Source organism: Pocillopora damicornis, chromosome 10 (genome assembly GCF_964200805.1).
Source record: "Pocillopora damicornis chromosome 10, jaPocDami1.2, whole genome shotgun sequence".
Taxonomy (NCBI): Eukaryota; Metazoa; Cnidaria; class Anthozoa; order Scleractinia; family Pocilloporidae; genus Pocillopora; species Pocillopora damicornis.
In genome coordinates, this window is record NC_142679.1 from 7,686,923 (window position 1) to 7,707,682 (window position 20,760).

The following is a 20,760-nucleotide window of genomic DNA, read 5'->3' on the forward strand; positions in this document are numbered from 1 at the left end:
AAGGCAGAACTTTGTAGATGTTTTATGCAGATAGCCAAGTTATTGTTTTTTATATTAACGAACAATAGAGTACTTTCGATTGAGATTGCCAAAGCCCCTGAACGGCGAATTTTAATTGGTTCTTTATTAATGAACCTCGTGAAAACAATATACAGCAACCTGTCGCGCGATGAGTGCGTTACACCCTTGTCATAACATACATATTCATCCAACAAGCGCAGTGGTTCGTCTTCAAGCCTAAGTTTCTTGTCGCTGCGTGTGTTTACAGCCCAACGGGCACAGGTATCTTTTGTGACTGAATTTGCGAAGCCAACTGTCGACTCGATGTGTAGTATCAAGTGTATAAAGACCCTCCTTTTTGCCTTCAATTTTATATTTTGGGTAGGTATAAATAATTTTGAGTTAGTATGCGTCTCCTTGAGTTTCGCTGTACAGCTGAAATTCGCCACAGCGTTCCACTAGCGTTACTGGAACGATCCTAGGGTCTGGTTGTAAACAGTCTGTTTTAGTTTCTCGTCTTTCTTAATCTGTTCTTATTGAGAGATTTTTACTCGCTATTCAAATGTGGGAAAACTTTCTCAATATCACTCTGAACTGAGACAAAAATATAGCTAAGTAATTCCTCAGAGACTGTATTGAGAGTCGTGCTAATGAACCATGTGATTCTATGATGATTGTGGAAATATTTTTGACATTTCGGTATTTTTTTGCTGGTCTTTTCCCGCAATTTCAAAACGGAAGGTAAAATCTCTTTATTTGCCCGAGTAAATATTCCAGCCCTGCCTAATGCATGTAATTGGCAGCAAGAAGCAAGTGTTTTGTTCGCCGTGACAATGTGACTCACACCAAACTTAAATATGGTCGACATGCATATTTATTAATTGGCGCTGAAATATTAAATTCGCGTATTGACAACTGAGAAGGTTTAACGTTGGACAGGCGGAAGTCGGTCTGATGTTTTTAGGAGCACAGGCAAACGACAAGGTCGAGAAATCATCTTTAAGATTCTTTTTGTTTTAAGTTATTGAAATGGCGAATAACAGACGAGCTATAACAATATTCTCGTGCTGCGGCCAGTGATATTGTCCTACACATCGTACTCTGGTGACCGCAAAATGGGTCAGTATTCACTTACTGTCATCTGCTCAGCGGTATATAAAAAAAGAATGCATTTCAACGATATTTGTGCTAGAGTTTTGCCCATAACTTTGATATTGAATGAGAGAGAACTTTGCGTACTCTATGGAGTTTTCTAATCCTTTTGCTTCGCTAATAGGATTTGTTGTTACGATGTTAATGAAAATTGGCAGTAATTATCGGACGTCTGTCATTCAATTAAAAATCAGGCGCACAAAAGAGTGCGTGAAATAACGTGTGCTATTTACGATATCATATCAATATCATCTATTACGTCTTACATTCGTGACCTTTCGCCAATTGACGGCTGATGCTAAGAAGTTGTTAATAGACTCTTCACAGGCCTCTATTTTTGATTGAATCACATGCGTCAGTAAACTTCGAATTAGAAAGTTCCACCAAAAGATGAATGTTAGAAACGCTCTCCATGCTTGTACCAAGTTCGTTTTTACAATGTTTCCTTAAATGAACCGAAAATTCTTGATACGTTGAAATCAATTCAGGGCCTGGGGGAGAGTGATAGGTCCTGGAGGCAACGCACGCGAACGTGAGTAAAGAGTCACGCAAGGAAACATGCACTCCTATCGCGCTTGTTCGTTGCGTGTTTCTGCCTGTCAATTAACTTTTTGGATACAACATTTTAACCGACAAATTTTACACCACAGTGCCCCGTAAATTATATTTTTTCTTTCCAAAGGGGTGCGCGCGGGAGTATTTGTATCTTAAAACTCCGTCTGTAACGCCCTTGATAAAATCTTTGATCATATTTTCATTCTTCGTTTTCGCAGCTTGCCGGCGCGGCGGTCTTAGGAATAGGAATATGGTACGAGATTGACCCAGGGCAGTTTAACGCCTTTCTTGGGAATAGTGGCTACCGGCTTCCCTCCATAATCTTAATGGCGACTGGTGGATTTGTGATGTTCGTCGGTTTCCTTGGATGCTGCGGGGCCATAAAGGAAAGTCGATGTCTCCTGGGTTTGGTATGTTGTTGTTGTTGTTGGTTGTTGGTTGGTACTGAAGCTTCAACTTCGCTGACTTTCATCTTGAGTATGGTGCAGTGGCCTGGCGGCCAGTGCGCTAAGCTCCGCAAAAAGAGGTCTGGAATCGAGCCCCGGCCTGGTCATATATGTTGTTTTCGTGGACAAGACACCCTTAAATTATTTGTGGCTTCTCTTGGTAAAGAGTGTAAATGGGTACTAACAACCTTTTAGGGAAAGAATAGCCGCGTTGAAAGGCATTCCTATGGAGTTTCGTGATAAAAAAGTTAATCAGAGGAGAGGGGCATATTAGAGAGTTAATGAGGACTCTAAGTAAAAACAAGCAGACTGCTTGGAGCGCATAAAAATGCAAGCAACCAAGCTGCAATAGGTTTTAGTCAAGAATCAGATTGGTTGAGAAAGTGAGGCGAGTTTTCTGGAATAATATCACAGCGAAGTAAAGCAAAATCAGAGAAATCCCGTATTACTTTTGACGCTCAACTGAAAATTGCTCCAGTTACCTCCGATCAATAAGCATCCAGGGGAGGAGCTTATCCAGTACTCCATGTTGATTTATGTCATGGAAAACGAGATGAGCTGAGGTAGTGATGAGCTGTTGGGTTTGTTATGCATAGTTAACCTGTAGCCTTTTATATGTTTTTCTGTTTTTTCAGTTCTTTGGCTGCTTATTTTTGATATTTGCTGCTGAGGCTGTGGCGGGAATTCTTGGTTTCCTTTATCGCGACAGGGTAGGTCTGACTTTCTATAGCTTTTCTTTAGTAATTTCACACGTTTCCGTTTTCTTAAGCTTTGGGTATTTGAATTCATATTATTAAAGACGTAAAAATAATTTATTTGTTAAAAAAACTAATGAGACCAAACGTTGTATTAAACCGAATCCAGTCAGTTATCGATTGAAATGAAAATTTAAACTTCGGAAAATACCAGGCACGAGCGTCGGAACAGCGCACGTGGAAAGTCAAGTGAGAGGTCTTAATTAGGATCACCGACAACTGCTCATTCCTCCCCGTTTATGTTTGCTCTCGGATGGGCTTCTATAACTTGTGTTTCCTCAACCACTGCGCAAGTATTGTAGTTTCCCAATCCCCCTCGAACGTTGTGAAAATGAATTTTACGAGGTGCCTGCAGAGAGAGAAAGGTCTCAGAAATTCGACTCGGTGACCAATGCGTTTGACATATCAACTTCCATTCTGGAGGAAAGGGAGTAAAATGTTTCTTAAACTTATGATCAAACAATTTCTTCGTTTTTCTTTCATAAGGTTGAAACTGAGGTGGAAAACAGACTTAAAGAAGAAATAAAGACAAATTATGGGGTGAAAATCGATTCAACCACTAATCAAAACGTGGATAATTTACAAATTCGTGTAAGCAGATCATTTTTTTTTATTTCTTTAGACATAAAACACAATTTCCCATTAATATAAGGTAAGAAGCTTTATGTTTAGAAGTGACTATAACTTTGTTACCATCAAAGAAGGGTGGGGACGAGTTTCAAGCACTCTCATTATTCCCTTGTCTGCTAAACCTCCTTCGTAAAAAAGAGAGGCTTACAACTAAGCCCAGCCTCTATCTCCCTCTTAACAAAGAGGGGCTTACAAATTAGCCCAGCCTCTATCTCCCTCTTTACAAAGAGGGGCTTACCAACAAGCCTAGCCTCCCTCTTCACCAAGAGGGGCTTACAAACAAGCCCAGCCTCTCCCTCCCTCTTTAAAAGATGAGCTTACAAACAAGCCCAGCCTCCTCCTCCCTCTTTACAAAAAGGGTCTTGCAAACAAGCCCAGCCTCTCCCTCCCTCTTTAAAAGATGAGCTTACAAACAAGCCCAGCCTCCCCCTCTCTCTTTACAAAAAGGGTCTTACAAACAAGCCCAGCCTCTCCCTTCCTATTTAAGTGAAGAGCTTACAAACAAGCTCAGCCCCCCCTCTCTTTCAGTTAACCTTTTGCACAGAATCGTTCAGTCAGAGTTTAATACATCAAACTGATTGTTTTCCTCAGAAGGTACATAGGTTTTCCTTGAGGAAGTAAAACAATACTCATTATACTATTCTTCGTCGTCTAATCTCTGAAGCTCGAATGCTGTGGCGCAAGTAATTACACGGACTGGGACGAAAGTAAATGGAAAGAAGTCAATAAGGACAATAAAGTACCGCTGAGTTGCTGTAAGAAGGACGAAAACACAAGAACTTGCAACAAGGTTTCGAATTTTGATAAAAACAAAATTCATACGAAGGTAATGTTTTTAATATTTGCGGTTCCTTAAACGAGCAGTAAGCTCCAGAAACCATAAAACTTTTATCTTCGTCTTTAAAAAGGGTTTAGGGACCAATCATTATTTACCGCCAGAAGGGTTGGGAGGACTTAGGTCGTGTCACAGTAAAATTTACCTTTTCCTCCTCCAAGGCGTGGTAGTCTTCTAATAATTCCCCATTATTAGCAGTCAGTTTCCTAGAGTGCCCCGTCTATACTCTGGTAATGGCGATTGATCCTTCCTCCGCCTCCTCCCTGCAAACCATGCGTCCTCCCCCCCCCCCCCTTCCAGGTGATAAAGAATGATTGGTCCATCGACAGCGTTTTGACATTCTGAAGAGTATAATCTAACCTCTACAAATTTATCCTCCAATTTGCAATAATTTTCAATATTCTTCGGTAACTTTCATCCTTTTTTTTACATCTGCCTGGCGATCCGTTTGAACGACTAAGAGTCGCAAAACAAGGCATTTGTGACTCAAATAATGATGTTTTCTTCGAGAACCAGAGCAGCACGGCTTATTGTGAACCGCTTGATGATGCGATTCCGTCGTTACTTAGGTCTGCGGCCAGGTTACTAAATTGTTTTCAATATGGCGGCGTTAGTGGACGGGCAGTTTTTTGAACGGTTAGTTTACCCCTGAAAATCAAGTAACGCAGTGAGAAGTAAACTCACGTATACATAGTTTTCATTATGGATATAAAGATTTTATGGTTTCTGCACCATAAATCTCCCGTAAACCTGTCTCGCTCTCTCTCATCGTAATCAATGACCCTTTTAGAAATCCGGCACTAATCAACTCTTATCAACTAATACGGCCATACGGTGTGAATTCATACTTTAAAAGTGCGGCTTCCCGGCAACACTCACTCTCATGCCTGGTCTGAAACCCAGACAACCCTCAGCCAAGTATCACACAAGTAATGCACCGATCAATTCAAATTGATCGATGCATAACTAAGTGACTCCTACGCGCAATCGCCCGCTTTCTAACACTCTCGTCTTCAAATTCTTTCCAGGGTTGTCTTCAGTCGCTAACAGATTTTGTCGATAAACATCTGTTCGTCCTCGGTATTGTAGCAGTATCCATTGCCGGAATCCAGGTTTGTAGATGTTCCTTCCACAGTAACCCAGTTTCTTATTGCACCCACCGTAGGCAAAGGAAACGATTAAAATCTGTAGGCGTTTCTTCGTGCTGGTTACTCGTGTAAAGGCTCAAGGGCGTAACTTAGGTATCACGGAAGGAAAAAAAGGAAAACGAAAGATTTATCAACTTCTGAAAATATATTTTGGTATCGTTTTAACTCAGGAGTTATAGAGCAAAAATTGATTTGATGGTAGTACGAAAGGCGCGAGATTGATAATCGCGAGAAAATATATCATAACGAAAAAGTAATGATCATATTATGAGAGAAAAAAAAAGCGAATGAAAAGTGAAATACTCAGCATCAAGCCTTTGTGTACAACTACTGAAGGAGTTCAGTCAGTGTGAACAAGAGCTCAGATATGTTTTCACGAGATGTTTCTTTTTGTTTTCAGTTACTTGGAATGATTTTTGCCTGCTGCCTCTTCTGTTCTATTGATGTATGAAGGAAAGAGGACGTAAATCAATTGATATGGGAATCATTTAACTATACAGCTAGTAGTTTAATTGCCTTTTATTCAATCTAATTCTTTGGAAGAAAAATAATTGAAGCCAAAGATATTAACTCAGCCCAGACATCAATTTTTATCGAGGAAAACTTGGTTGAATTGATTAAGAATTGTCTTCCTTGAAGTTGCTGTCAGGAAATTGAATGCTTTCGAGAGCTCTTAGAGTTCTTGTTTTAGAGCGTATTTTAATTAAGTCTCGTAAAACCAGAAAATAAAAAGAAATCAACAGGAAATCAAAACAATGGAAGACGTTAGATAAAATGAAAACAACTTCGATATGAAAATCGACAATCTTGATTGAAGTGTGGAAAAACGTGGCTGATCAAGTCACTTCAAGTCAATTCTCCGGAATTTTTCCATCTGATTGATTGAGAGAGTGGCATGAGTTTTGTAGATTAAACAGATTAAGTTAAAACCATTGTAATCCATGCCGACTGCTTCAGGCACTGAAGCACTGAGAAGAACCAAGGAGCTTAATGCCTTTGCTCTGGTGTTCTATTTGTTTGTTTGGGGTCCGCCTAGAATATGACGACGCTATATTGAATTTCAAAGTGCGAACGAACGGGAAAAGTAGGATGCGGACGGGGGATGTCATGGAAGATTGCCACCTCGTTCCCAGGACTTCTCTTATTTACCGCACAAAAGAGATCCTGTATAGTGTGAGATCCTTCATCGATTGCTTTTATGCATGATGACGTCATTTACTGAAATTCACCGCCAAGCCTCGTTAACCGTGAAGTTTTCATAAATCTTTGCCACTTTCTTGTTGTTTCCGTATGGGTGTTCTCGTGATTTCAGTTTTTGGGTTACTTTCTTGTGAAAATTCATCACTTCCTTCCTTGAAAGCGAGGTTTGGGGTGGAAAAAGGTATTTCAAAGTAAAAATGTATAAGTCTTGTCTTGGATAAGTTATTAGTGTATTTGTCTTTAATGAGGCGCTTTTCGATTGAGTGTCGTTGAACAAAAACCAAAGTAATCACGCGGCCAATGAGATTTAATGAAGATATTACGTGGGCTCGATATCCATTGTTTTCTCGCGTCCAGTCTTCGGTCCGCCCGAGGAGGAGCGCGGGTTCACTCTCCAAGCAGCGGCTGGTAATCGCGTTAAATGTCTCAAGGACTAAACAAAAACTCAAAGTAAAATCACTTAGCTGGCCGCAAGCGCTGGAAAACGCAAATTATCACGTCTCGATTGGTTGCATGTGATTTGTTAAGTAAACGACGAGGGTTTTTTTTAACCAATCACAAGGCATGGTCGAATAAGCTCAAAGTAATGACACTATCGACACTTGATCGAGAACCGCTTCAAGTTTGGATAGTTTTAATAGTTAGAGTAGACAGGATTGATAATAGATACAATATAACTATCCCTAAAACGCGTAAAGCTGGGTCAAACCATAAAAATGTACACATCATATCAAAATAAGGACATATAATCAGCAAATAATGTGAAAAACAAAAATATACTGGGCATATAGGTTCAGTGAAAGGGATATAAAGATAAAGGCACTGAGACGTTAGAGGTCTGGTATGTTTTAATGGCCAGAGAACGAGTGGATGAAGGTTTTCATATTCTACAGAAGGGAGACAAGGCAAGGGGTCTGTTGGTTGGTGCAGGTGTTAAACCAACCCAGTGAATGAAGTTTTTACTTCCTGAGGCAGTTATCATGCTACACCTGCATGCAAATGCAACCATTCGTTGGTCCATAGGTTGGTTATCAACAACGACTTCAGAAAAGAGTGTAAACCACCGAAGCGGAACTAAAGACAACCTGGGGCGGTTTACCTACTGCTCTAACCCTACAATTGATAATCCAGCAGTCATCTAGGCTCGATTTCCGCCGCTCTCTCGTGTTCGGGCTTTGAAGAGGATTCGAGGGAAAGGAGCGCGGGCTCATATTACTTTCCAGCGGCTTGTAATCGAGCCTAGTAGTCCTAAAGCTAAGTTTCCGATTCAGCCGGAGCTTACGTTGCTTTCTGGAGCACTAACTCTATTGATGGCCCTTTCTATAATTCTATCCTTTCCTTAATCCGCCCAGAAAAATCACGATACAAAGGGACGACCACTTAAGTAGGGTAAGTTTGTTTTAATTCAAAACTATTTCAGATTTCAAGTTGAGAGTGCGACTGTTTTTTCCCAAACAAATCTTAATATTTCACCAGTTGAGCAACGTAAGCACATTGGCATGTATAGTTACGGAGGCTTATCGTGCGAGCTTGGTTTACCTTTGGTTCTCATATGTACTCCTGAGCGGAGATCAAGAATCTCATCCAAATCTCTTCCCAAAGGGCAAACACGGAGGATATATTTAACACTCCTTCGAAAAGTTTCACCTTTCATTTATTTGGACTGAGAAAGATTCTACAATTCTAAGCAAAATTTGTCTGTAAAAAGAAAGTGCAAACATTCTCGCATGTAGTTCAAGGGTTGAATTTCACAATTCTACTGTATTGATGATCTCCATACCATGTTGTATGAAATAATCAATACATAAATATACTTTTCGTCCACAAACATCTTCCGGAAAGGGCGAAAAAATATTTCCCCAACCTATCATTCGCAATGTCTTCCCTTCACTTAGTTCTTATTTTCACAAGATACATTCAAAGTTCATTTTCCAGTTACACCCACAGTAGTTTTCACTTTCTTAAAGCTATTTTTCTACTGTTATCATCGGTTTTAACACGAGCGGAGCTCTACAAGCTTCAGTTCTTCATTGAAGATTGGGAAAATGGCAACTATCCGCTGTTAAGTTTTTTTTTTCTCCGCTCGCTCTCTCTCTCTTTCTCTCTTCTAATGGACTTCAAAATCAATTCTCATGCAACGAACGAGATACAGTGTCTTATATCTTGCAGTGTTTAACCCATTACACCCTAACATCAGTATGCATATTATCCTTCTTTACACATTTCCCTAAGGTTACTGACAAGGAAAATTCGTTTACTGATCAAAAGCTTCTTTGGTTGGTGATCATTTGCTTTATTCTCATGACCTTAATGTGTGATTCAGGGGGGATATTGTTAGGAGAAATTAGATGCCACTCACTCTCAGGGTTTAAAGGGTTAAGCAAAACGTGGGATTCCTTGGTTAACAAGAGAACGAAGAAGATAAAGCTGCAAACGATACTTCACTGACATGAGGTGGCTTTCCCAGCAACGATTAAGTTGTTCAATGAACGTTTTAAAATAAATATATGGATGGCTTTCAATCCTGACTTTCCAAGGCTATGTCAATCAACTCCAGATCTCCAGGACAAAGTCAATCAAAAGCACCGCAAATTGGCTTTTCTTTCATAGAAAGTTTTCCTCAAAGAGAAACCGAATCTGTGTTCATTGATTCTTACATTCCACTGGCTTGTCGCCGTCCTGAAAAACAAGAGATGATCGTTTAACCATTACAAGGTTTTTACTGCTGAAGAACGGTCAACTCTAACAAAACGAGTAATGGAAAACAAGAGCAGAACTATCAAAATTTTGCCTCACTACGCACTGTAGACGGTGTAGAAACTGCACACCACCCTTATAACTAATCGGATGCAATAAAGTAAATAAATGGACGGTCGTATAGGCAGAGGTGTTCCCCTTTAGACGGGCTCAACAAGTGCTCAGCGGCTGCCGATGGTGACAAATAGAGATAGGCGGCTGCGCAGTAAGGCGAAACCTTACCAAAACAGCCTGCTCGCAAGCTCAACAGACGGAGCTGAGAGGTCTCAAATTAAAGGCGGCAGTAGACCGCCGGTGACCGGCTCTCATTGAAACCCGTGGGTAATGCTAATGAATAACTTGACTCACCGGGGGTGGTTGATAATCGGGGTCGCTATCTTCCTCTTCATCACCCTCCCCTTCCTGATAAAGAAAAAGAACAAGTAATCATACACGATGGAAAACCTCTCGAACTCTAAAGAGACTTTGCCGTCAAAAAGGATGGGGTGGGGGAGGGGGTGGGTGTGGGCTCTCACACACCTCACGATTATTGCATTGATCACTGCTGTCAAAGATAACAGAATACTGTTCTGCGGGCGCGCCTCACTTCCAAACATTCCCCGTAGAAAACGCATCTTCTTGAAGTTCGAGGGAAGTGACTTCTACGACTTCAATGGCAACTCCAGTAAAATATGATTTATAACAAACACAAATCATTTTCATTTGTAGACAACTCGAGTAAAATTGGAGGCGTAACACACATTGTTTGTATTCTCCATTTCCCTCCTTCTCCCAACTGTCCGGCATTTCGTCCGAACAATCTAGAGTATAGAGTATACCATAAACATACCTCGTCATCTTCACCTTCATCTTCTTCTTCTTCGAACTGAAAAATAAAAATTACAGAAGGAAAATTAGTTTCTTGGAGGGAAGAGTCGAAAGTGTAAGGGTGCACCACATAATTAATTCTCTCTCTCTCTTCCCCCCCTCCTCCCCACTCTACAGCTTTCAGAAGTGTTTTCGCAAGTAACATTTCCTTGCATTACAAAATCACTATACGGTATAAATGAGATGAGAGTATAATGACGTATCACGTTACCATTTCTCTTTTCTAGCTGCTAAACCTTCATCAAGGTTAACCATTTCACTTCCAAGATCTACTTAAGTTCTCTTCTCTCTCTGCCCTACAATTCTTACGATGTTAGTTCTATTGATTTGGCATTGGATCAACTAGTCATCCCCGAATTAATATTTTTCTTTATTCTCATCCCTTGTCTGCTTGAGAGGGTATGGACATCTGGTCACTCGTGGGAGTTAACGCAAGACATGTCGTTATAAAGATTAGAACTTCACTTAGGTTCAACTGATGCCCTTTATAGGCGTAACAGATTAGTGGCAACACTTGACCCAATTAAACCCAATCCATCATCGTAATTAAGAATTTTATTAGAACCACATTTGCGATTCTATGTTTCCAATACAATATTACAAGCGGTCGTTTATCAGTTAGGAAAATTTGGTGTTTCATCACGACAACTTTCCGGTGAAAATATGATTGTTGAATGATATAACGTTATTGTAAGGTGATGGTTAAGTAAATCACTTCAGTCTGCAATTTAAACGATTAACTAACCTCGTCTTCAAGAGCTTCTCCAGTAAAATACAGAACAGCCTGAAACAGTAAAAAGAAGTCACTTGTCAACAAACTCATTAGTAATTCTAAATCACGTGCACATGGTTGGGATCTAACATCCACCAAGCTAAAAACAACAACAACAACAACAACTACAACAGCTCAGGAGTCTGAACCATTTTTTCAAAATGAAATGTTACAAGAGAGCAATAAAAGACCCACACTGGCTCTTACTGATTCACACTTCAAAATACCCTACTATCCTTAGAGGGATATAATTATGTTCAGAAGTGTTTCCTCAAAATAAATCTCTACAACATTTTAAACAAACTTCAAGATAATTCTACCTTTGGAATTACTCTTTCTCTGAAGAAATGACCAATTTCAAAGTCTGCTGACAAAAGAGCCTCTGTTTCTTCATCCTGAAACAACATTTCAGTACATTATTTATTTATGTCCACACAGTTATCTGATGCAGCACCATTCATTTACAAAACATTTCACTCATACTTGCAAAAAATAAAATTGGCTAGTAAGGAAAATCTTTGCAACTAGGAAACATACCATATCAGCCTCATCTTCAGGAACTGGAAAAAAAGTTACATAACGTAAGAACAAGAGTGTAGTGAGTGTGATTTTCCTAACAAATGGGTAAGAAGTAGAAAATTAAAACACAGAACGTCAGACTAAAGGCGAGACTGTTGAGTGGCAGATACAGAGGTTTGGGGGTCAAGCTTTGTTTTATGTCAAAGGCTAATGTGCACTGTTCAAAATACACAAATCCCAAGTGTGAGGTACTTGTCTTAGTTTTACTACTTTGGAGATCTGATTTTTCAACCAATTCTTAATTTTTTCCTCAAAATTTTTGTCACAGCTAGATAAAATAACCTAACATATTAGCCCTAACATATGCTTTAAAACAAGAGAAATCAAACCAAATTTCACTCAAATCATGGATACTATAAACCATCATTTGAAAACTACCAGCCTCTGGGTTGTATTACAAGAACTAGACTCACCTTCCGGAGGGGAAAAGAAGTTGAAGAAAGAATCATTTTTTATTGTTTTGCTGACAAATCTTGTTTGTCCTCTGCCACCAGAACCTAAATAAAAAACAGAAATATATTGTTTCACCAATTATTTCTGAGATTCATATAACAGTGACCTGTAAAGTTTACAAAACATACCCTTTTTCTTTTGTTTTTTCTTTACAACTTTCTGTGTCACATTCTTGCCTTTCTTCCAGTCGATATTGCAGCTAAAATAAAATGAAAAAAACTTGTTTAATAGCATTGTATCAGCAAAATAACACATACAGGCCAAACAATGGGTTAAAAAACAAGTGTCAGTGTGGAAAATTACCCTTTAACCCTCTCTTTGACCCTTGAGAGTGATAAATATATAATTTCTCCTCACAACATCACCCCTAAATAACATGTTTAGATCACAAGAATAGTGGAAATGATCAACAGCTGAAGAAGCTTTAAATTCTCCCTGTTGGCACCATAGGAAATGTATAGAGAACAGTGTGTAGAAGTTGCAAACTGATTTTATTGTAAGAAGGGTTGATTCACTTCACCATGGAATTTGCAAAATTATTTGTAAATAACCCATGGACAGAACAAATAACCCTAACCCTAACCCTAACCCTAACCCTAAGCAACACAGATCAATCAGTAAACCTTTAAATATGATAAAAGTGATAAAAAAATTACCCAGATGTGCTGATTATTTCTGGCCCCTCAAATGAAAATGGATCTTCCTCATCTGGCTCACATTTCATTTTATAACTCTTGGTTAAAACCTAGAAACAAGACATTTTTTTTTAAAATATCAGTTGTCTTTATCTTCTGTCACTTAAAAGATCTGCTTTTGTTACAAAGATTGCATTGCAGAGCAACAACACTTCTAGCTTTGTAAAAAAAAACATGATGCATTTTGAAGGTGATTTTAGTACTAGGAAATGTATAGAGAACAGTATAGAGAGTTTGCACACTGAAGAGATAAGGGGTTGACTTTGATCTGCTCTTTAAGCAAATGTTTTGGAATCATTGGGACCATATAATATAAAGCTTTAGCAGCTTTTTTCTTCCTATTCATTCCATTTGCATTTCTCCCACCATTACCACAACTAGGGGTAAGAAGAGTAGATAGTTTTTTTTCCTATACAGTGTTAGGTGTCTCAACTTACAGTATTTGTAAAATAAGGGTTTGGTGAGAAGTGAAATTCCAGCACAAAGCCCTGAAAATAGAAAAAAAAAAACAAAACATTGTATTAGCAGAAGAAAACAATTCTAATTATGACAAATTTAAACAAAAATTGACTTTGCTGACACCACATAAAACATAAACATTCTCACTGATTAATGCAGGCTAAATTGACAATATTATCAGCACTAATAACAGCATCATTAAAACTTTCTCCAATACAAACCATTGGTGTAGGTTGAGGATACTGTGTTGTGTCAACATTGCTGTCTGGCCCAGTAAAAATGACTCTGATATCAAGGAGGTGCTTCAAAATTGGTTCATCATGTTCCTAAGTGATGTACATAAAAAAAACAAAATTCAGTTTCAACTTTAACAACCATAAAAAAATTACATATATCCAAGTACAGTACCTTGACTTCAGAAAAAAACTAAATTGGGCTTCCCTACACAGGTGAACATGTGGTCATTTTAAAATTATTGTTTGATAGGCTGACTCTGAGGTCTCCTTCACAAAATAAAATTTTCTATAAAATCCTGCTTCTGAATCAGTTTTGAAAATAGGGCTTTTTGAATTTGGAACAGTTCAGACATTTTTCACGTGTGGCTTAGCTGCCAGTTTTGAGTTTTGAGTTTTGAACCACTAATTCAGATGCAAACCTAAACTTTTTCTTTTCATTACCTATACAGTTAACACAACAATAATATAATCTGTTAACAAAGCAAAATAATATGATATAATCTGTTCACAAAATAAAATTTTCTATAAAATTCTGTTTCTGAATCAGTTTTGAAAATAGGGCTTTTTTAAATCTGGAACAGTTCAGACACTTCATGTGTGGCTTAGCTGCCAGTTTTGAGTTTTGAACCACTGATTCAGATGCAAACCTACACTTGTTCTTTTCACTATCTATACTGTTAACACAACAATAATATAATCTGTTAAAATGGGTTGCAAAATTAATTTCACCTGAATCATGTCAGCTAACAGATCTACATTCTTCATTGCTGTCAACCAAAACTCTGGAACACCCTTGACATCATCTAGGATGAGACAGATTGATCACTAAGCTAATTTCTTTCAGTCTGTGAACAAACCATGACAATAAAAAAAGAAGAGAAGGCTCTCATTCTAAAGAGAAAAAGCTCAACCTACCTGATAGTTCTGAAGTCTCAAGCTTCTCTTCATCCTCTATTTTCACTTTTTCTTTCACTTCACCCTGAGGAGGAGAGAAGGAAAGAAACATTTTCAGTGATCTGAAATTTATAAACTTTGATGAAAAGATCTAGTTGTTACTACTGAAAGTAAAAACCTTAACCTTTAACGCCCTAATGCCAGTGGCATATTCTCCATACAGTATCCTTTACATTTCTTATGGTACTGCCAATGAGAATTTGTCTAACAATCCAGAGCTTTGTAAGTTGTGGATCATTTCTGTTATTCTCATGTCCTTAGTGCTTGCTTCAGGGGTGATAACTTTGGGAGAAATTAGATGCTTATCACTTTAAGGGGTGAAAGGATGAAGCCCATTTTATTTCCCCAATATGTCCTCTCCACCCCTAAAGAATTTCTATTTCTTTCAGTGACAGCACACTGTTTTTTTTTTTTTTTGGGAGACATTTTTTCTTTCCAGAAGTCTAAAATAAAATTATGAGCACTACCCCACACAGAAATGTTACCTAGAAAATTCAGTTGCGCATTAAGCCTGAAGGATAGTAACAGCACAAAGATTGATTTCAACATGACAAATAATCAAAACATCCAGCTTACAGTCAGCTGTGTAACATCTTCCTCTTTTTTCTCCTCTTTGTCCTCATTCTCATCGTCGTCCTCCTCATCACTTTGCCATTGGCATTCCTCATCTGTAGGTTCCACTAGTCCATTGACAATGTTGCGACGCTATCATCCATACAAGATAAAAAGTATTTTATCATTCTTTCCTTGTACAATACAATAACATTTTCAAAAGTCCTTCACATTGGTCAAGCTAACCTCTAACCCTAAGCTAAAAGGTCTTGTGGATATTTACCACAGAATAGTCAAGCCTTCTTTTAACCCTTTACACCCAGATATCAGCTTACATATTCTCCAAAGTGTTTGATATACATTTCCCTAGGTACTGACAAGGAGAATTTGTTAACACTCACAGCTTCTTTATTTGGTAATCATTTCCTACTTCTAGTGACCTTGGTATTTGATCCAGGGGTGATATTGTAAGGAGAAAGTTTAGATGCAAAACACTCCTAGGTGTCAAAAGGTTAGGGTGTGAACTGGTATATTTTATTGGGCTAGTGAGACAATATTCCCAAAGCATTGAGATCAGAAGAGTGTCGACATGAAAAAAAGAAAAAAAAAAAAAGATTTTGACAAAATTGAAAAAAAAATAAATTAAAAGGGTGACCTTGCAGTGAATTTTCAGCAAATGGTGTTATAACAATCATAGAAGATTTCCCCTTGAAACAGATACAAGTCCATTGCAGGATACCCCATGGCATTTTAAATTTCCCCTGACAGTTTTCTAGTATCCTGGTAGATGAAGGGACTGTAAAAGTAAAGAATCTACTAATAACTTTAAAATCTTCATATAGACACCACAAATTATTACAAACAAAACAAAATACTGTCTTACCTTTTCAAACAATGGTTTAAACTTTTCAGCAAATTCACATTCAAGAGCATGTACTCTCTCATAGAATAACCCTTCCACTTTGCAACATTCAACCTGGAACACAACAAAGAAACACATGGCAAAAAATACAAAAGTGGGGACCAGAAGAGGGACAGTGAGCAAGTAAGCCACAAAATTATCGAAACTACTTCAACAAACATTTGAAGAAATCAAAGAAACTGACCTGTATATTTTTCAAAGCCTTTAACCTTCGTTTCACAGGTTTGGGAAGACTTAAAAGTAAAAACAAAATGATACTCTTAAAACCATAACCAGTAAATGTAATAGCCAAGTGTCTTATCACAAAAGGTTAAAGAGTTAAAAACTTGGAAGGGCTGTATGGGCATTTAGGCAAATAATTAATTCACTAAGCAATCAGGAATTGATAAGTAACTCAAAACCCTTTAAACCCTAAGAGAGAGCAGCATCAAATTTCTTCCCATTGTAACACTGCTGAATGATTTGTTAATAAGATCATAAGAATAAAAGAAATGATCATCAACCTAACCCCTTTGATTTCTAAACAAATTCCCCATGTCAGTATCAAAAGAAATGTACGAAGGGAAGTGTAGAGAACATGAATACTGACACTAGAGTAAAAGGGTTGAAAACAGAATTTTTCAGAACCCTTACAAGGTTTGATTTAAAAAATTTTTTTGTTTCAAAGTAAAATGTTATTGTCTTGGTAGTAATCTAAACATAATATAATGATTGACATAGAAATACCTTTGAATATATCCAGACTGGGTTCCAACTATTCGGCTAAGGCCCCCCTGGTAAACAAAACGAACAAACAAAAACAAAATGTCCTTGTCATTTTTTTTTCTTTACATACGCTGAACATAGTTTTTACTTCATTAAAGTGAAAGCTCTACCATCTGTCATAAAAACCTCGCTCTTTCCAAAACTGTAACCCCTTATTTCATGGTTTAACATGATACATGCCTGAGCCTAACCCTAACCCTAAGCAAAATCTCCCAATAAATACTGAGTTAAAGCATGCATTACAGGATTTATTATTTATTTATTCGGGATATTTAGACAGGCTGGCCCATTTCAGCTTCAAAGCTAGTTGAACAACACCAGACCACAACACAGGGAGTAATGCTCTCTACTCCTTTCAAGGAGGGCGTAGGTTTTTATCAGTCCCCTGCTAACCAGCACTGAGAAGATACAGGGGATGAGGCCTACCATTCATTGTCCCTAAATAAAAAAAGACAAGAATGTCTAGACATTTTTATGATGTCAAAGCAAAGATAGCACATTCTCTGCACCTATATTAAGACCCTGAAAGTTGGTCCAGTTAAGGGTTGAACTGTGGACCTCCTGCTCTACAACATGAACTAACCAAGCATGATATATTCCACTTTCATTTTATTTTCAAGGTTTAAAAATACACCCTTCACCATTATCTTACAACCAGCCCAGCAAAACGAATACCACAAAAACCAGGCTATTCAAGTAGCCTTCAAAGTTGGCAGCTTAAAAGTCAAGCCTAAAGAATATAAACAAATGAGCGTTTGGATTTTTTAATACTGTCATATCATTACTCTGCTTTCCTTCCTTGTTTCTGGCCTGTCCTACAGTGAACTACAGTCACATGTATGTATTCCATACATCCTGGTAATATGGGAAAAAAGGCCAAAATTTTCATTTAATGGTGATTTTGTTCCTTAACACAAACCTGCAGTGCTGCAAGAAGTCGAGGATTTTGCATAAGTTGAAGAGCAGTGTCATCTAAAATAAAAAGAAATGGCCCACCAAAGTGATTTAATTACCTAAAATAATGGTATATAAAATAGGTTACAACTGCACGAGACAGACTTGTATAACTACAAAAGCTTGTAGCTGGTGTCTGAAGCATTCACCCCTTTAACTCCTAAGAATGGCCAGCATCTTATTCCTCCTTACAATATTACTACTAAATCATATCGGAATAAAGGGAATCATCAACAACTAAAGAAGCTCATGATTGTTCACGAAATTCTCCTTCTCAGGACCTTCAGAAATGTATAGAGAAGAGTATGGAGAATATGCATACTAATGTTAAGGTGTACAGAGCAAAGTAACTTGGGAAATTTCTCCTCCTTCTGCATGGGAAGCTATTACATTCACCCCCCCACCCCATTGTTTCCTGGACAATTGACTAATGCCCATTCAAGGCCAGTTTTCACTAGCAAAGTTAGAGCTATAACAGCACTTCAAAACTGGTGAGGATCAATAATCCCAGTAATGAGCTCCACAGAATTGGAGTCAGAAGAACAGTTAGATTTTCTTCCGACCTGCTCATGACTGTGATCTAGTGAAAACTAAACTGTTAGTGCTGTAGGCAGAAATGGAACCACCAATCAATCAAAAACCAGTTTTCAGGCGTTTTGACCGATTTATTCTCCACCTTCCACTTCCAACTCCAGCAATCCAGTTTCAGGGTTTTCATTAGCTTTTGAAGTAGAAGGGCACTGCCTTGTGAGTAGGCAGGTAACCTGTAAAATTGAGGGTCAACAGCCCGAACCTCTGGGGGGGTCTGAGGACAAGCTCCCCTGGGAAATTTTTAAAATGTAAGTCTCCCGGAAGCATATTTTCCTGCAATCTGGAAAAGAAATCTTGCTTACTTATTCCAATTATAGTAAAAAAGAATGATACTCTGGGAAAATTTGTTTATTTCACTATACAGCTAGAGCTGCATTAAAACACTGCTTTTGTTCTCAGAGCCTCCTTTTTTCTTACAGTAACAAGCTAACTTAAACTTGTAAACTGATAAAGAGTGTAACAGCGTCAGTACAAGCCAAAGCAGATTTTTTATGTTTGAAATTTTTGATATGTTTTTTATTGCATTTCTTGGCTTAATCTTAAAGAAAATTAAATCAGAAAAAAGTTTCTTTCAAGTTTCTTTCACTTGCTTGGAATATTTAAGCTTTGAAAGCTAACAAAATGTTGGCTTATTGATACGCAGTACAAGCTAACTACTGTCACAAGCTATCTTAAACTTATAAACTGATAAAGAGTGAAACTGACAAATTTTCAGTGTCAGCACAGGCCGAAGCGAATTTTCACGTCTTGAGTTTTTCATTTGCTTGCCACACTGACTCCACAGAACACACTTGCTTTTAAACGTGTTGCATGTGACGTGCAAGAGTTATGTAATAGCTAATCAAGCACTTCCGGAAGAACGCAACTGTCGCGCAGCACCTTCACGTCAAAGTAAATTTTATTTCCACAATCTGATGACAAGTTATTGGTAAATTTGTGCTGAAAAATGGTTTTAATCTTACAGGGAAGAGTTAATATTTAGTGAGGTTAATAATTTTTTTCTTGACGATTTTCTTTTTGAATTTTGTACTTTGAGTAGCCAGGTACTCTGTTCAAAGTAGATGGGTGCCGGTACCCGGGACCCAGCTTCCAATAAAAATCCTGCTGTTTTCACCGGATCGTAGGTGAAATTTTTGCAAATCTCATGTATCCTAGCAGAATCAACATTTTTCTCCTGATTCCACTGGTTTGATTTTTACTTGATTGTATCAGTACTTGCTTCTTTACTATCATGACTGAGAATGTGACTGTGACCCTTTCGTAAGTGAAAACCAACCAATACATTTGTGGCTGACAGTAACCTTACAGCATGGCCCAAACTAAGTCTTGCACCTTGAATTTTTTATGATAGGTGTTATACTCAAACTAATATTTACTTACTTGGAGGAGAACTGCCCATCTGATCTCCTTCACTGCCAGACAGATCTTCTTGAGCAGGATCAGACATTATGGGACTGTCAATCAACAATCAATCATTCAATTAATCAATGAGTCATTCAATTAACGGACCAGCCCACCAATCAGGCAATCAACCAATCACTTGATTAAACATCAAACAGACAGTTAGCCAATCAGTTTCCTGCAGTTGCTATGATATAAGCTTCTTGTTTAATCAAGTCCTCTAATATAACTTTCAAAGAAAATCACATATGGTAGATGGTTTGAGGAACTGACATGCAAAATTATTTATTGATTAAAGTTCAGATTCATAATTCATTGTTTACTCAAATCTTCTTCGTCCACTCATGAAGAGCCGGGCTGAGCTTATATAACCTAACAGGACCACGCGACAATCATCAAATTTTTATATAAGAAATGACAAAGTTGTGTTCCTCCTGGCTAATCGTCTACAATGTATATCACTGCACAATACAAAAACAAACAAACTGCTTTACTACACATAATTTTATAGCAAATAAACCCTACCTTATTTGAGTGCTAATGACAAAAAATTTTCATCAACTCGGATAGAATGTAAGTCTCTGTACTGTACGTATCAGCGTGCGTGCATTATGTATAAATGTAAGATACAACTAGATGGTAGTGACTTGAATTTATAGTCGTGAACTTAACACAAGCAAAAAACATAAATTCAATTAAGATAGCAGGTTCCATCTTTCAAAAAAAGAAAAGTGCAAATTATAAATCAAGACTTCACCAATTTGTTATGTATGAGTGCTAAGCAGATCTACCTCTTGCTTTGAGAGCTGCCATGTTATTTTTCGAAAAAAGAGCTTCTTTGAGCGGAATTTTTCGGTTTTAGACTGACACGTTGTTAAAGTAAATGTTGCAGCTACTATAAAGGCTTACCTTCGAAAAGTTTAGATTTTTGTGAAGAAATTTTCGCCCGGTTTTTGCAAAGTAACCTTTGCGAACCACGAGGTGAAGAAATATCCTGCGCCAGCGATAAGCCAGCGCTAAAAATGGCGCAAAGAATACTGGGGACGAGTGTTGTGGGCGGACAGCGGGATTTAACCCGCGGG

General features: G+C 38.0%; 2 protein-coding genes across 2 annotated transcripts; one reads left to right on the forward strand and one right to left on the reverse strand.

Moving 5' to 3' along the window:
• The first annotated feature begins 140 nt into the window (after positions 1-140).
• LOC113673099 (CD151 antigen) lies at positions 141-7,554 on the forward strand. The gene is made up of 7 exons (XM_027189455.2): positions 141-381; positions 1,926-2,117; positions 2,789-2,863; positions 3,395-3,499; positions 4,203-4,364; positions 5,402-5,485; positions 5,922-7,554. The coding sequence occupies exons 1-7, from the start codon at positions 325-327 to the stop codon at positions 5,970-5,972; spliced, it is 726 nt and encodes a 241-aa protein (XP_027045256.2). The 5' UTR covers positions 141-324; the 3' UTR covers positions 5,973-7,554.
• Positions 7,555-8,357: 803 nt separating this feature from the next.
• On the reverse strand, positions 8,358-20,701 carry LOC113673100 (nucleosome assembly protein 1-like 1). Its single transcript, XM_027189456.2, has 20 exons — positions 20,588-20,701; positions 19,658-19,731; positions 17,652-17,704; positions 16,694-16,740; positions 16,152-16,200; positions 15,929-16,021; positions 15,070-15,198; positions 14,455-14,518; positions 14,269-14,342; positions 13,525-13,629; positions 13,282-13,332; positions 12,806-12,894; positions 12,278-12,348; positions 12,110-12,193; positions 11,655-11,677; positions 11,438-11,512; positions 11,091-11,129; positions 10,308-10,343; positions 9,827-9,880; positions 8,358-9,400 (listed from the first exon to the last, which is right to left on the reverse strand). Exons 2-20 carry the CDS (start codon positions 19,722-19,724, stop codon positions 9,365-9,367), a joined length of 1,239 nt encoding a protein of 412 aa, XP_027045257.2. The 5' UTR covers positions 19,725-19,731; positions 20,588-20,701; the 3' UTR covers positions 8,358-9,364.
• Positions 20,702-20,760: the final 59 nt, after the last annotated feature.

Excerpts from the sequence above, each read along its gene's own strand:
- LOC113673100 (XM_027189456.2), bottom strand. The coding sequence starts at position 19,724 with ATGTCTGATCCTGCTCAAGAAGATCTGTCTGGCAGTGAAGGAGATCAG. Across the intron at positions 14,343-14,454 it reads TGAGACTTCAGAACTATCAG|ATGATGTCAAGGGTGTTCCA; the intron begins GTAGGTTGAGCT and ends GTCTCATCCTAG. Across the intron at positions 12,895-13,281 it reads ACCCTTATTTTACAAATACT|GTTTTAACCAAGAGTTATAA; the intron begins GTAAGTTGAGAC and ends TCTTGTTTCTAG.
- LOC113673099 (XM_027189455.2), top strand. The coding sequence starts at position 325 with ATGTGTAGTATCAAGTGTATAAAGACCCTCCTTTTTGCCTTCAATTTT. Across the intron at positions 382-1,925 it reads CCTTCAATTTTATATTTTGG|CTTGCCGGCGCGGCGGTCTT; the intron begins GTAGGTATAAAT and ends TCGTTTTCGCAG. Across the intron at positions 2,864-3,394 it reads GTTTCCTTTATCGCGACAGG|GTTGAAACTGAGGTGGAAAA; the intron begins GTAGGTCTGACT and ends TTCTTTCATAAG.